Source organism: Heloderma suspectum, chromosome 7, assembly GCF_057233095.1.
Source record: "Heloderma suspectum isolate Gila_16-S chromosome 7, 16-S_ref, whole genome shotgun sequence".
Lineage (NCBI taxonomy): Eukaryota > Metazoa > Chordata > Lepidosauria > Squamata > Helodermatidae > Heloderma > Heloderma suspectum.
This window is the reverse complement of record NC_139464.1, coordinates 71,482,029-71,494,280: the sequence shown is the minus strand read 5'-3', so window position 1 is coordinate 71,494,280 and position 12,252 is coordinate 71,482,029. Positions and strand designations below refer to the sequence as shown.

The 12,252-nt window shown below is 44.1% G+C and overlaps 1 protein-coding gene across 1 annotated transcript in view; it reads left to right on the top strand.

Annotated features, from left to right (window-relative positions):
* Nucleotides 1-12,252, top strand: part of XPOT (exportin for tRNA) — a 42,536-nt gene that overhangs the window by 6,453 nt on the left and 23,831 nt on the right. The window contains exons 2-7 of the mRNA XM_084810592.1: nucleotides 5,643-5,776; nucleotides 6,609-6,691; nucleotides 8,876-8,932; nucleotides 9,980-10,049; nucleotides 10,230-10,448; nucleotides 11,566-11,750. Coding sequence (XP_084666718.1) covers nucleotides 5,717-5,776; nucleotides 6,609-6,691; nucleotides 8,876-8,932; nucleotides 9,980-10,049; nucleotides 10,230-10,448; nucleotides 11,566-11,750 — 674 coding nt within the window. The 5' untranslated portion in view covers nucleotides 5,643-5,716. The remainder of the gene's footprint in view (nucleotides 1-5,642; nucleotides 5,777-6,608; nucleotides 6,692-8,875; nucleotides 8,933-9,979; nucleotides 10,050-10,229; nucleotides 10,449-11,565; nucleotides 11,751-12,252) is intronic.

The window sequence follows — 12,252 nt, the reverse complement described above, 5'->3', positions numbered from 1 at the left end:
GGCCAAACCAGTGCTGAATAGAGGGGAACTAGTACTTCCCGGGATTTGGAAGCTATGCTTCTATTAATGCAGCCCAAAAGAGCATTTGCCTTTTTTGCAGCCACATCCCATTGTTGGCTCATATTCAGCTTGTGACGGACAACGATTCCAAGATCCTTCTCGCTTGTAGCGTTGTTGAGCCACGTATCCCCCATCTTGTAACTGTGCATTTGGTTTCTTTTTCCTAGGTGCAGAACTTGGCATTTATCCCTATGAAATGTCATTCTTTGTTTGTTGTTGCTGGGCAGAAAAAATGTTGTTTTCTGCCCAGCGCTCCAGTCCATCCAGATCACTTTGAATTTTGTTTCTGTCTTCCAAAGTATTAGCTATCCCGCCCAATTTGGTGTCATCTGCAAATTTGATCAGCATTCCCTGCACCTCCCCTTCCAAGTCATTAATAAAAATGTTGAAGAGCACTGGGCCCAGGACTGAGCCCTGCGGTACCCCACTCGTTACCTCTCCCCAGTTTGAGAAGGTCCCATTGATAAGCACTCTTTGAGTCCGATTCTGTAGCCAGCTGTGGATCCACCGGATCGTTGTTTCATCTAGCCCACTTTGAGCTAGTTTGCTCATCAGGATATCATGGGGCACTTTGTCGAATGCTTTGCTGAAGTCGAGGTATATGATGTCTACAGCATTCCCACAGTCCACAAGGGAGGTTACTTGATCAAAAAATGAGATCAGATTCGTCTGGCAGGATTTGTTCTTGACAAATCCATGTTGGCTTTGAGTAATCACTGCATTGTTTTCAAGGTGCTTACAGATGGATTGCTATATAATCTGCTCCAGAATTTTGCCAGGGATTGATGTCAGACTGACTGGTCTGTCGTTCCCAGGTTCCTCCTTTTTGCCCTTTTTGAAGATAGGGACAACATTAGCCCTCCTCCAGTCATCTGGCACTTCACCCATCCTCTATGATTTCTCAAAGATAATAGACAGCGGTTCTGAGAGTTCTTCTGCCAGCTCCTTTATGACTCTAGGATGCAGTTCATCTGGCCCTGGAGATTTGAACTCATTCAAAGTCATTAGGTGTTCCTTGACCATATGCTTATCAATCTCAAGCTGCAGTCCTGCCCCTTCAGCCTGTACTTTGCCTTTGCCAGGGGGGTCATAGACCCTCTTTTGGGAGAAGACTGAGCCGAAGTAGGAATTGGGCACTTCTGCCTTTTCTTTGTCATCTGCAGGCAACCCTTCAGTCATGTCTCTAATCTGTCCACCCGGGAGACAACGTACCTGGCAAGTCCATGGGTCTTCGACATACTTGGGTTTCGGTCCCACGCAGCAAGGAGTCTCCCACTACTACTACTCTTCTTGTGGTTGTAGGCCTAGGTTTCATTGCCTCTGCTTGACTGACCTTCAGCCTCTTGCTCACTCTCATGCAGGTTCCCTGTAATCCTTCCTCTGCAGGCTGTCCTTCAGTCTCATCCTCAAGTACCTGGAATCGGTTCCATAGCTCCACTGCTTCCACTGGTGCAGAGTGCCGTCTAGTTCTTCTCCTAACTGTCACCCTTTTCCAAGGAGTATCCTCTACTGCATTTTTCCTCACCTCAGCATTTCCCACTTCTGCCTCAGCTTGCTGTTGCTTTTCAAGCTTCTGGTCTTCCCTTTGCTGCTGTAGTTCCCCCATTCTGTCCAAGAACTCTTCGTGTTCTCTTATTCCCCAGAGGGTCGACAGTCGCCACTCCAGTCCTCCTACTTTTTCTTCCAACAGTGTGATCAACTTGCACTTGTTGCAGGTATAGGCCCTGTTGTTCTCAGGCAAGCAAACAAACATTGCACACACCTTGCAGGTCACCACCACTGGAGAGTCTTGTCCTTCCATAGCCTCTTTTCCCTTTTTGTGTCTAGGATCCTGGTTGTTCTAGAGTAGCCTGTGCCTAGTCCTCTACTCATTAGAGGTTAAAAGCAGAGTCCCACTCTTTGTCTCTGTCTCCTTTGTCTCTTCTACCACTGCAACTCCCCTGGCCAACTCCTGTGTGCTCCCCCTATCCGCTCACTCTGGTCGCTCGTTCTCTGGGAGCTTGCTTGCTTCTGTAGTCCCTGGACCAGCTGGAGCAGCTTCCTCTGCTCTGCTCTGCTGGGAGGCGGGAAACAGGAATTTCCTGTTTCCCTATTATGCTTCAGATGAGCATTTAAATGCCATCTGATTCTAAAAATAATTTTAGGGTACAACAGTGTCTCAGACACCAACACCAACCAAGGAGCTGGAAAAAGTGGTGGTGGAACCTGCTGCTCTGGGACTGACAGATCCTTTAGCACAGCCTTCCCCAAACTGGTGTCCTCCAGATTTGTTGGACTACAATTCCAAGAATAGCTGGGGCTTCCAGGAGTTGTAGTCCAGCACATCTGGAGGGCACCAGGTTGGGGAAGGCTGCTTTGAGACACCTGGTGAGACTGTTCCATTCCTTGAGTCCACAAAGATCCTGCACCTGTGGGAAAAACAAACCACTCCCCAGAGAATGCAAAAGGTTTCTCTGTCTCTGTACCTCTCTGTTCAAAGGCAAACCACAAAAGCCATGTCTCCTTAACAACAATCTGGATGTGGCAGACAGCCCATCCCTTCATTTTCTGCTCAGAGAGAGAAATGTACAAGGATGTTTGGTAACCTTTAAAGGTGGCAGTGGCATGCAATAGGCCTTTGTTGCCAGACCTCTTCTGTCTGGAGGATTCAGTTGCTTATTCATTAAAAAGTGACCATAAGTGCAATGTTTGTGACTCCCTGCCCCCTTGCACCTTTTTTGACTCACTATATGGTTATTACTCCATATACCTTGGGGTCTCCAGTGTGGCGCTCACAGACACCTCTTTTATTGCCCACTATGCTCCCTGTTCTTTCTTATTTTTATTTTATGACTTAAGGTTTTTAAATGAAAAAATAACTGGGAGGCTGGAATCCTGCAAATTGAAGTGCTGCCCTTCAGTGCCATCTTTATTTGGATTCAAAAGAGCAGTTTTGTGTTTTGGAGCTCAGACCCCATTCCTGCATGTACTAAGGTTCTTGGTCAAGTTGCTTTTCTTTTTGTCTCGCTAGTTTGCCTTCTGGGAAATGAGCATTTGTGGCTGGCCATGCCTATCATGACAGCCATTTTATAAATGAGTAAGCCCTGCATGGCAGCCACTTTGTGAGAGCACCCACAGCACACTCACTATTCCAAACATGCCCCAAAGGGTTGGGGACTCCTGCCACCTGGGAGTAAGTCCCATTGAATTCAATAGGATGTTCTTTGGAATGCACTTGTGTATAGGATTGCACTGTAAGTGTTGCATTGCTTTTGTTCATGAAGCCGTGTCACGCTGTCTGTTTAAATAATACCATTATTTATGTTAGAATTGTTGGCAAGATGGCTAGATCTAGTCTGCCCGCCCTTTTAATTTTTTGTTATATGAAAGAACATGGGAATCATATGTGTTTATCCACTTCTTTATCAGCTTTTAAATGGACCCTGAAAATCCTTTTGTTTTGCTCTGCTTTTAGTTAAAGGTGAATTTTTTATTATTTATACTGTTGCTATTTTAAATTGTTTGAGTTGTTTTACTGCACTTGCTGTGCTGGATTATAGAATGTTTGGAGGCTGCTGCTTTAGTTTGATAATCTTAAGGAACAGATCTTATCAGTATTTTATGTTTTAAGTTTATGCTTTTGGGGGAGGGCATTGGCTCTGAAAGGGCATAGAAACACTGGGAAATAAATAAAATGGTAACTTCTTACAGGCTCTACTTTAACTGCTGTGATATGCACCTCTGTTACATAGTCTGTTTTGAGTGGGCAGAGCGCACTCATAAAAGCTAAGATCTTTATGTTGCACTAGATTCAGATCTGATATATGGAGCACTATATTAAAAGTGCCTCTTTTAATTTTTCAACTATTTTTCTTGTAATTAGATTTTTAAAAAATAAGTTGTATGCTCATGGGAGGGGGGGGAGAATAAAATTGGAAGAGTATGAGGTTCTAGGACCCACCTCATTAAAACTTATAGGGAATTTCATCACTACAGAGGGTTCGAGAGGCAGGAAGTGTCTCTGAATTTTTATATACAGTTTCTGTGTCAGATTTACCCAATTATATGCAATTCATGCTTGTACTAGTATAAAGTGTTCAACACCAACTACAGATCACCAGTGAAAAGCCCACTGAATCAGACTTTTCACTGATGATCGTAATGGGTGGCTTGTAGTATTTATGTTAATAGGATTTTGTATATTTATGTTCGAGCCTTTTTATACTAGTACAAGTACTAACTGCATATAACTGGACCTCATCATTTGTTGTGTGGACATATATCCAACTTAAACACCTCCTTACCTTTTAAATTTGCACAAAGATGTTTTAGGCAATTCACATTCTCCTCCTCTTGTTTGGGCTGTAAGCTTCTGTACATTCTTTCCAAACCATTCTTTATATGTTTAGAAAGAGAAAGTGATGGCATCTACATTTAATAATAAATGCTTGACAGATTGGAACATTTAAAAATATCCATATCAAAGCCAAAGTGGAAAGTTATATTGTCAGCTGTCAACCAATCGTTTAATTCAGCAAAATGTACTTTGGAGAGCTTCCTTTGATTTTATTTAGGCTGCAACCAAAAGGGCACATGAACAACTGTCTGTCTGGAGATATGGGTTGGAGGTGGGAACCCATAATTCATATGACCTGGTACCGGTCAGTAATACAACTGCCTTGAATGAGAGTATGTAGGAGATTACATATGATTCTTGAAACATCCTTATCTTTGAAATGGTTACATATATTGGGACTCCTACTCAAATCGTGGACTTGAATCCTGGCAGTTTCACCATGTTGGTTACTAAAATACTCCTGTTAGAAACACAGAAAGATAAATTTACTCCTAAACTTGACAGTTGGATTGAGAACATGCCTGCTCTTGCACTCAGAGAGTAAGTTATGTACAATTGCAAGATGAAGCTGGACATTACATTGTCTGTCTGGATGAAGTTTGAAGGGATGCTTCCATAAAGATTAACTTCTTCAGACACTTGATAACCTGCCTGTAACCAACAAGAAAAATGCGAACACAACTGAAACAGGAATGACAGCATCTAGTGTGTACTCTCAGGAAGTTGCTTCATACCTGATCAGTATTTTTCCACCTAGTCCTGTGTTGTCTACTCCAGCCTTCCGCAACCATGTGCCCTCTAGATGTGCTGGACTACAGCTCCTGTTAACCGCAGCCAGGTTGGACAACTCTGACTGGCAGCAGCTATGGAGGGTCTCAGATAGAAGGCTCTCATCACCTGATCCTTTAAACTGGATTTAGATTTCAACTCTTAACACAATACTGCACCCCCAACCCCTCCTCCCATCCCCACCGCTCCTTGCATCCGCTTCTGTTTTCCTTCCCAACACCTCGTTGCTCACCTTGTGCTGAAGCCTTCACCTCTCCCAGTTGCAACATTTTGTATTTAAAGTTTTTATTTGATTATATAAGCCAAAAATTCTGTACTAACATTTTTTTAAAAACTGCAGTTGCATTCTGTGTGAACATGGTAAGGCAATGTTCTGTAGACTACTTGAGAAAATAATTATAATGACTGGCTTGAGTTCAGACTTGTTGCTATCGTTTTGATTGTATTTCATCTGCAGATGTATGCAGCTTCCACTGTGGGTGAATGGGATAATCCTGTTAAAAATAAGGAAGCTGGAGCATAGCAGCAGAAATGGATGAACAAGCTCTTCTGGGATTAAACCCAAATGCTGATTTGGACTTCAGGCAACGAGTAAGTTTAATTACACTTTTCTCATAATCTTTGTGTCGACAGGTAGCTTCCTGGACACCAACATGGCTTTGATTTCAGCTGAGAGTAAATAGTTCAGACCTGCAGCCAAAGATCTGACTGGTTTGAAAGCATGCGACATTCACAGAGGCCTTTTCTGCCTCAGTCCATGGTTCCCTAGTTCAGTTCTGTAAGATTTTCACCAACTCCTTTGTTTTTTTCCCTCTTACTCACCTATTCTTTCGATGTTATTCTACTTCTGCATCTTTCTCTCAATCTTTACCACCTCCATATATCCTTTCCTGATTTTCAGAACATTACCTATGATACAGTATTGCCCTTCACTCATACACCCTCTTCAGGCCTTCTTGCCCCTTACTTATTACTCCCTGCCCCGCCACTTATTTTGGTAACCTGGGCTTTGTTCACAGATCTAGTCTCCTTAGCACGCCTCTCTTTTTTCCACTTTCTGCTAGTAATATTTAGGCTGTTGGGTTTCTTGGCGCTGTGTGAGGTTTTCCCTGCTCTTCGTTCTCAGCTCTCTGTTTGCTGTACCATATTCCACAGGCCTCTGCTTCTTCTCTCAAATTCCTCCTTCTCAGTCACCTCTCGCCTTGTTCCCCTCCCTTCAGCAAACCTGTCCTCATAAAACTAACACAACTTCTAAAGCATTTTTCTCTGCTGTTGATTTTTTTTTTCTGTGCTTGCTTCAGAGTCATAGAGAATCCATGTACCTAACTTTTATTTTGGTTTGGGGAAGGTGTCTCTTAAATGCTACTTCAGCAACTTTCTTTGCAATACTCAAAATGAAACCCTTTTTTGGGAATAATTTCAGGCCTTGGCCTATTTTGAACAGCTGAAGATATCTCCAGATGCTTGGCAGGTGTGTGCTGAAGCTTTAGCCCAAAGAATCTACAGGTAAAAGATTTTAAAATAGTTGTGTTTATTAAATTTAATCTGAGAATGTTCTGCTGTTACAACAACTTGGCATAAATTTTTTGCCATGTAAATGCCATTCTTAAAACCCAAATAATATGTGGTAGTAGTATGGCCTTAAGCAATAAACTTATTTTAGCAAGCTTCTGTAGTCATGCTGAAACTGGAAATACAGGAAAAGGTTGGCTTTTTTAATGCACACAAAAGTTGTACATACATTTGAAGCAGGTAATCAGACCTTGTTATGGTTAATTTCCACAACAGAAGAAGTCAAGACTGAGGATCAAGGTAGACATTATGGCAATACAACCTGTGTATTCCAGTGCAGATCATGCTAGCATTGTGGAGGGCATTTACAGAACTCAGCACTTTCACGTGGGAAGCATGGGTGGGAGAAGGGTTCAGCACCAGGGCTGGCCCACCATGAAGTGGGATGAACCCCCGCTGCAGGAGGAGGGGCGAATTATGTGTTCCCACCACCACCACCACCACCACCAAAAGAGTGCCCCTGGGCAGCTGCTGCCACGCTGGTGGGTACTCTGGAGAGCCCTGACAGATGCTCTCCCACTGTGGCTTTTGCCACAGCAGGAGATCAGAGATGACAGGTCTCTAGAGCTGCTGCCCAGCCTGGCAGCACCACAGCGGGTCCTTCAGAGAGCCCTGATGACCGCATTCTCCCACTGAAGCAAATGCCGCAGCAGGTGAGCAACCAGCAGGGCTCTCCAGAGCAGCCACCCGCCCTCTACCTCACACTGAGGATCCTCTTGGGGCGATCCAGTGGGCAGGCAGTCTCTCTGAAGAGCTGCATTGGCCGTAAAAAGCAGCTGGTGCAACTTGACCAGGCCCAAATGCCAGGCATGGTGTGAGCAGGTGATCCTGAAGATCTCCTGTATCACAGGCAGTCTCCTGGCACACCTCCTCTGACAGTGCCTGGTGCTGAGGAAGGACCCCCAGACCCAGGCATTTGGGTCTGGCTGTCTCTCTGCAGAGCCACGCCGGCCACTTTTTACATCCAACACGGCTCTTTGGAGAGCAGCAACAGAAACAACAGCAGTGGCAGTGGGGAGGTAGGTGCGAGACATGGCAGGGGGGCAGAAGCACTGGTGGGGTGGGGTGGGGAGGAGATGCAGTTGCGGGCAGTGTGGCAGAGGCTTTTGTACAAAATTTCTGCTGCAAAGGCTATGCGATTCCGGCCCTCTAAATCCAATTCAAAGCATTGTTATACCACCCTTCAGTCAAAAGACTCCCAGAGTGGCATCAAAAATCAACAGTCAGATAGACAGGAGACACAAGGAAAGGGATTGGAAAGGAGGAAGGGGAAAAAGCGGGATGCGCAAACTGCTTGGATAGGAAATTGCCTAGGTGTTGACGTTGAGCTCCTTGGCTAAAGAGCCAGAGTATGAGTGAAATGAGTTGATAAGCAAGACTGCATATATTTGCTTATCTTTGCATCTGGAGTCGGGAGGAAGCAGGGGAAGAGAAGTCCCACCCTCGACGATTAAGATTTTATCAGGCGGGCTGACAAGTGTGTGGCCAATACCGTCTCGTGCCTGCCAGAAGGGCCAGAGCAGGGGTGGGCAACCTCAGGCCTGGGAGCCCAATCCACCCCTGGGCTTCCCCAGATGGCCGTGCCCAGCCCCCTTGCCCCTGATCCCTGATCGTTTGAGGCTTTCCCAGCTTTTGCATGGTTTTTCCCCGTTCTAAAAGTTTGAGCTGCCTCTCTGAAGCCTTAGTTCCTGGCAGCGAGAGCGTTAGGCTAAAATATGCCAGAGGTTTAAATACTTTGGCCCTGCCTGCCTGCCTCTGGAACGTGCCCCCCAAGAGCTTATCCAAAACAGAATTTGTCCCTTGGGCCAAAAAAGATTTCTCACCCCTAGGCCAGAGGCTGGCTTTTTGCGAACCTCCTCCCCGTCTTGGGATGCGAAATACTGCATCCAATACTGGATTCTAGACTGGCGCATTGTGGTCATGGAATTCACACCGGATAGCGGAAATCCCCTGCAGTTAAAGCCTCAGAGTGTTTCATTTATGCTAAGGTATTAAATGGAATCTATACCTTCCAAATAGCAACACTTGGATCTGGTGCCCAGAGTGGGCGCATGCAGCCTTCTACTAAATACATGTTGTTTCATTGTGCATTGATTGCTGGTTTTTTTTTTGTTTCAGTGATGATCACATCAAATTCTTCTGCTTTCAAGTTCTGGAACATCAGATTAAATACCAGTGAGACACCTTTCTTATATTTATAGGATTTTAGTGGGTGGGTAGTAAGTAAATACTAATGAGTAGAGCAGGGGAGGGCAATCTCTGGCCCGCATGATTGCCCAAACTGCCTCATGAAGGGTTGCGCACCCTCTGGGGAGTCTATCCCATCACCAGGCCTCACCCCATCATCTGGGGAGAAGAATCCCTATGTTATCTCTGATTGAAGATAACAAGGGGATTCCACCGCGCACCCTCCAGTGGGAAGGCAAGGGACACGAAGGTGAATCACTTCGTTATTTCCAATCAGAGGTTGGAGATAACAAAGGATTGCTCTGAACTTGGCCAGGGCTTGCAGGACTCAGTCCTGACAGTCCCAGCTGAATCACAGCCCTCCTTCCCGCATTGCTCATGTCCCACCTCCGAGCAGGGCAGGCAGGAACTTGGCTGGGTCTTGTGGTGGCCACTCGGCTGGGACTTGCCAGGACTTGGTACTGCAAGTTCCAGCGAAGTCCTTTCCCACACCACTCGTAATCCGAATGGGACATGAGCAGGGTGGGAAAGATCCAGTTGGTGCTTGCAGAAGCCTGATCCTTCAAGCACTGGCAGAATTGCTTTTTTCTCTGCATGGACAAAAGAAATGTGGGTGGCGGGGGTTGTGGTGAGGACATCATGGGAAGGGGAGGGGCTTCAGGTGGTCCCCATCACCATCCTTGTGACATCATCCAGCCTGGCAGCTTGGCCTGGAGGGGACAAGCCCCTGGACCAGAGTAGGTTGCCTGCTCCTGGTGTACAGAAAGTTATATTTCTAGATTTTGTGTGTGTTTGGATTTCTGCTTTATGCTTAAAGTCCTGCTTTTATGCTCCGATACATTTATTTCAAGCTCAGTTGCCTAGCAGTTGCACTAAAAAGGCCAAAACTTCCCTTAGAAGCATTTCAGAATTTGAAGTTTTGTGCAGTGTGTGTGTGTGTGTGTGAGGGAGAGAGAGACAGAGACAGAGAGAGCTCGAGCAAGCACTGAACTAAAATGTACAAATCCTTGTGTATTATTTTGTGCTGCGTTTCAGGTATTCTCAGTTAACAGAAGTACAACACCAGCTAATTAGGGAAACGCTCATAACATGGCTACAGGCACAGGTGGGTTTCTTCACAACTAAATTATTAATATTACTATGAAACAGCTGTTTAAAACTATTACCAAAGCTTCTGATTTAATTGGCAATGTAAACATATAATTGCATATACTGCGCATGCTATATTTTGAAAGATTGCAGTTCAAATGCTTTTATACTGTTTTTTGTTGTTGTTATTTTTTAGATGGTGAATTCTCTATCGGAGAAGACGTTTATACGAAACAAAGCCGCACAAGTCTTTGCTTTGCTGTTTGTTACCGAATATCTCACAAAATGGCCCAAGTTTTTCTTTGATATTCTATCTGTGGTAGGCCTCAATCCTCGAGGTGTGGACTTGTATCTCAGAATCCTTATGGCAGTTGATGCTGAACTGGTAGACAGGGACGTTGTTCATACGTCAGAGGTGAGGTTCCCTCTTTACAAGGCAAATGTACATCCTGATCTGGTTTGTGCAGAACATTAAACCAGGGTTTAGTGCTACATGCAGGAATGAAACTTCAGACTTGCTCACCCTTCCTCTCTCCTCCTATCATGCAGCCGGGAGAAGGACATTTCCGGTGTATAGTTTCACTTTCAAGAATCCTGGCTGTGTACGAATTCGTACATTCGTTACTGTGTACGAATCAGAATTTGTGGTTTATCACAAACTCTGGCTAGTTGCACAAGCCAGCTTCAGAAACCACAGTTTGAAATTGGCTAGTTTAGAAACTGACGAGAGTTTGTGATAAACCATGATCTCTGGTTCACATGTAACATCAAGGCAGGGGTCTTTGAAGACGAAACTAAATGCTAGCAAAGTCCTTCTCCCAGGTGTGCAGGAAGAGGAGAGGAGAGCACACAAGCCCAAGGCTTCATTTGGGCTTATTCCAGCTTGTGCATATAGCAGCAAACCAGGGTTTAAGTATCATGTGTGAACTGAGCCTATATATAAGTTGAGGTTTCTTAGGTCTTTATGTGAAATAAAGCTTCTAAAAATGATATTTCTGTTCTCAGGTTGGTAGTTCTAAACTGAAGTCTAAGTAAACTTACAATGCAATCCTATTCATGTCTACTCAAATGTAAGTCCTATTGAGTTCATTAGGGCTTACTCCCAGGTAAGTCTATAGGATCGCAGGCTTAGTTTTTGAATCAGGTTGGTCTTGATATCAATTTTATATCCACATTTTTGCTTTTTTTTAAACCTAGCTAAAATATATACGTTCAGAATACAATTCAGAATATTATTTTCAAAGTTGATATTTGATATAACTGTTCAGTTACTTAAATGTTAGCATTTGGGCAGGACACCATTCACAGTGTTCTGAAAAGGTAATTTAATACATTCTTTGTATTTGAAATATTGTCATGACGAAGGGATATCAACCATACAGATATCTTGCAGGAATAAGAGGAAGGTTAGCTCTACTTACTAGCATTTTGTTTGCTGTCGCAGCATTTTCAGTTTGCAAAGAACTGTCTCATACCCAGACTAGCACCTGAATTTTTTCTTTAAAGACTTAACATCCTTGTTATACTTACAGGAGGCTCGCAGAAATACCTTGTTAAAAGATACTATGAGAGAGCAATGCATTCCAAGTTTGGTAGAATCGTGGTACCAAATCTTACAAACGTATCAGTATACAAATTCAGAGTTGACATGTCAGTGCCTTGAAGTAGTTGGAGCGTATGTCTCTTGGATAGAATTGAGCCTCATCGCCAATGAAAGGTAATGTTTCTTTTGAATTGGAAATGCACTTGTAAAAACATTAACTGTGATCACAGTGGTGACATTTTAGGGCAGTCTGCATTAATCTCCTTCCAAAGTTTAAATAAAGATAAGCCAGTTTGCTTAAATATTTGTCAATGTTTATAATGCCAAAAACATTGGGCAGTATCCAGTACTGCCACTGCACCTCCACTAGTTCTGTTGTGCTCATGGAACCTACTGCTAGCACAACAAGAATTAGCTCTTCTAAAAGCAACCCTGGAAACGAACAGAAACGCTCATTTCCAGAACATGACAGGTCAGTGGAGCTGCCTTCTGTGAGTTCCACTGACCTGATCTGTTCCGAAAACAAGTGTTTCCACACTTTCTGATTGCAAGAAGAACTGCCAGCCTCTTGTTGCTCTAGCAGCGGGTCCCGCTAGCATGCGGGCAGCTTTGGATACTGCACGTTAGTATATCTATAGCTCTGGCGTATTATTTCTTAAAAGTAAACAAAAACGTT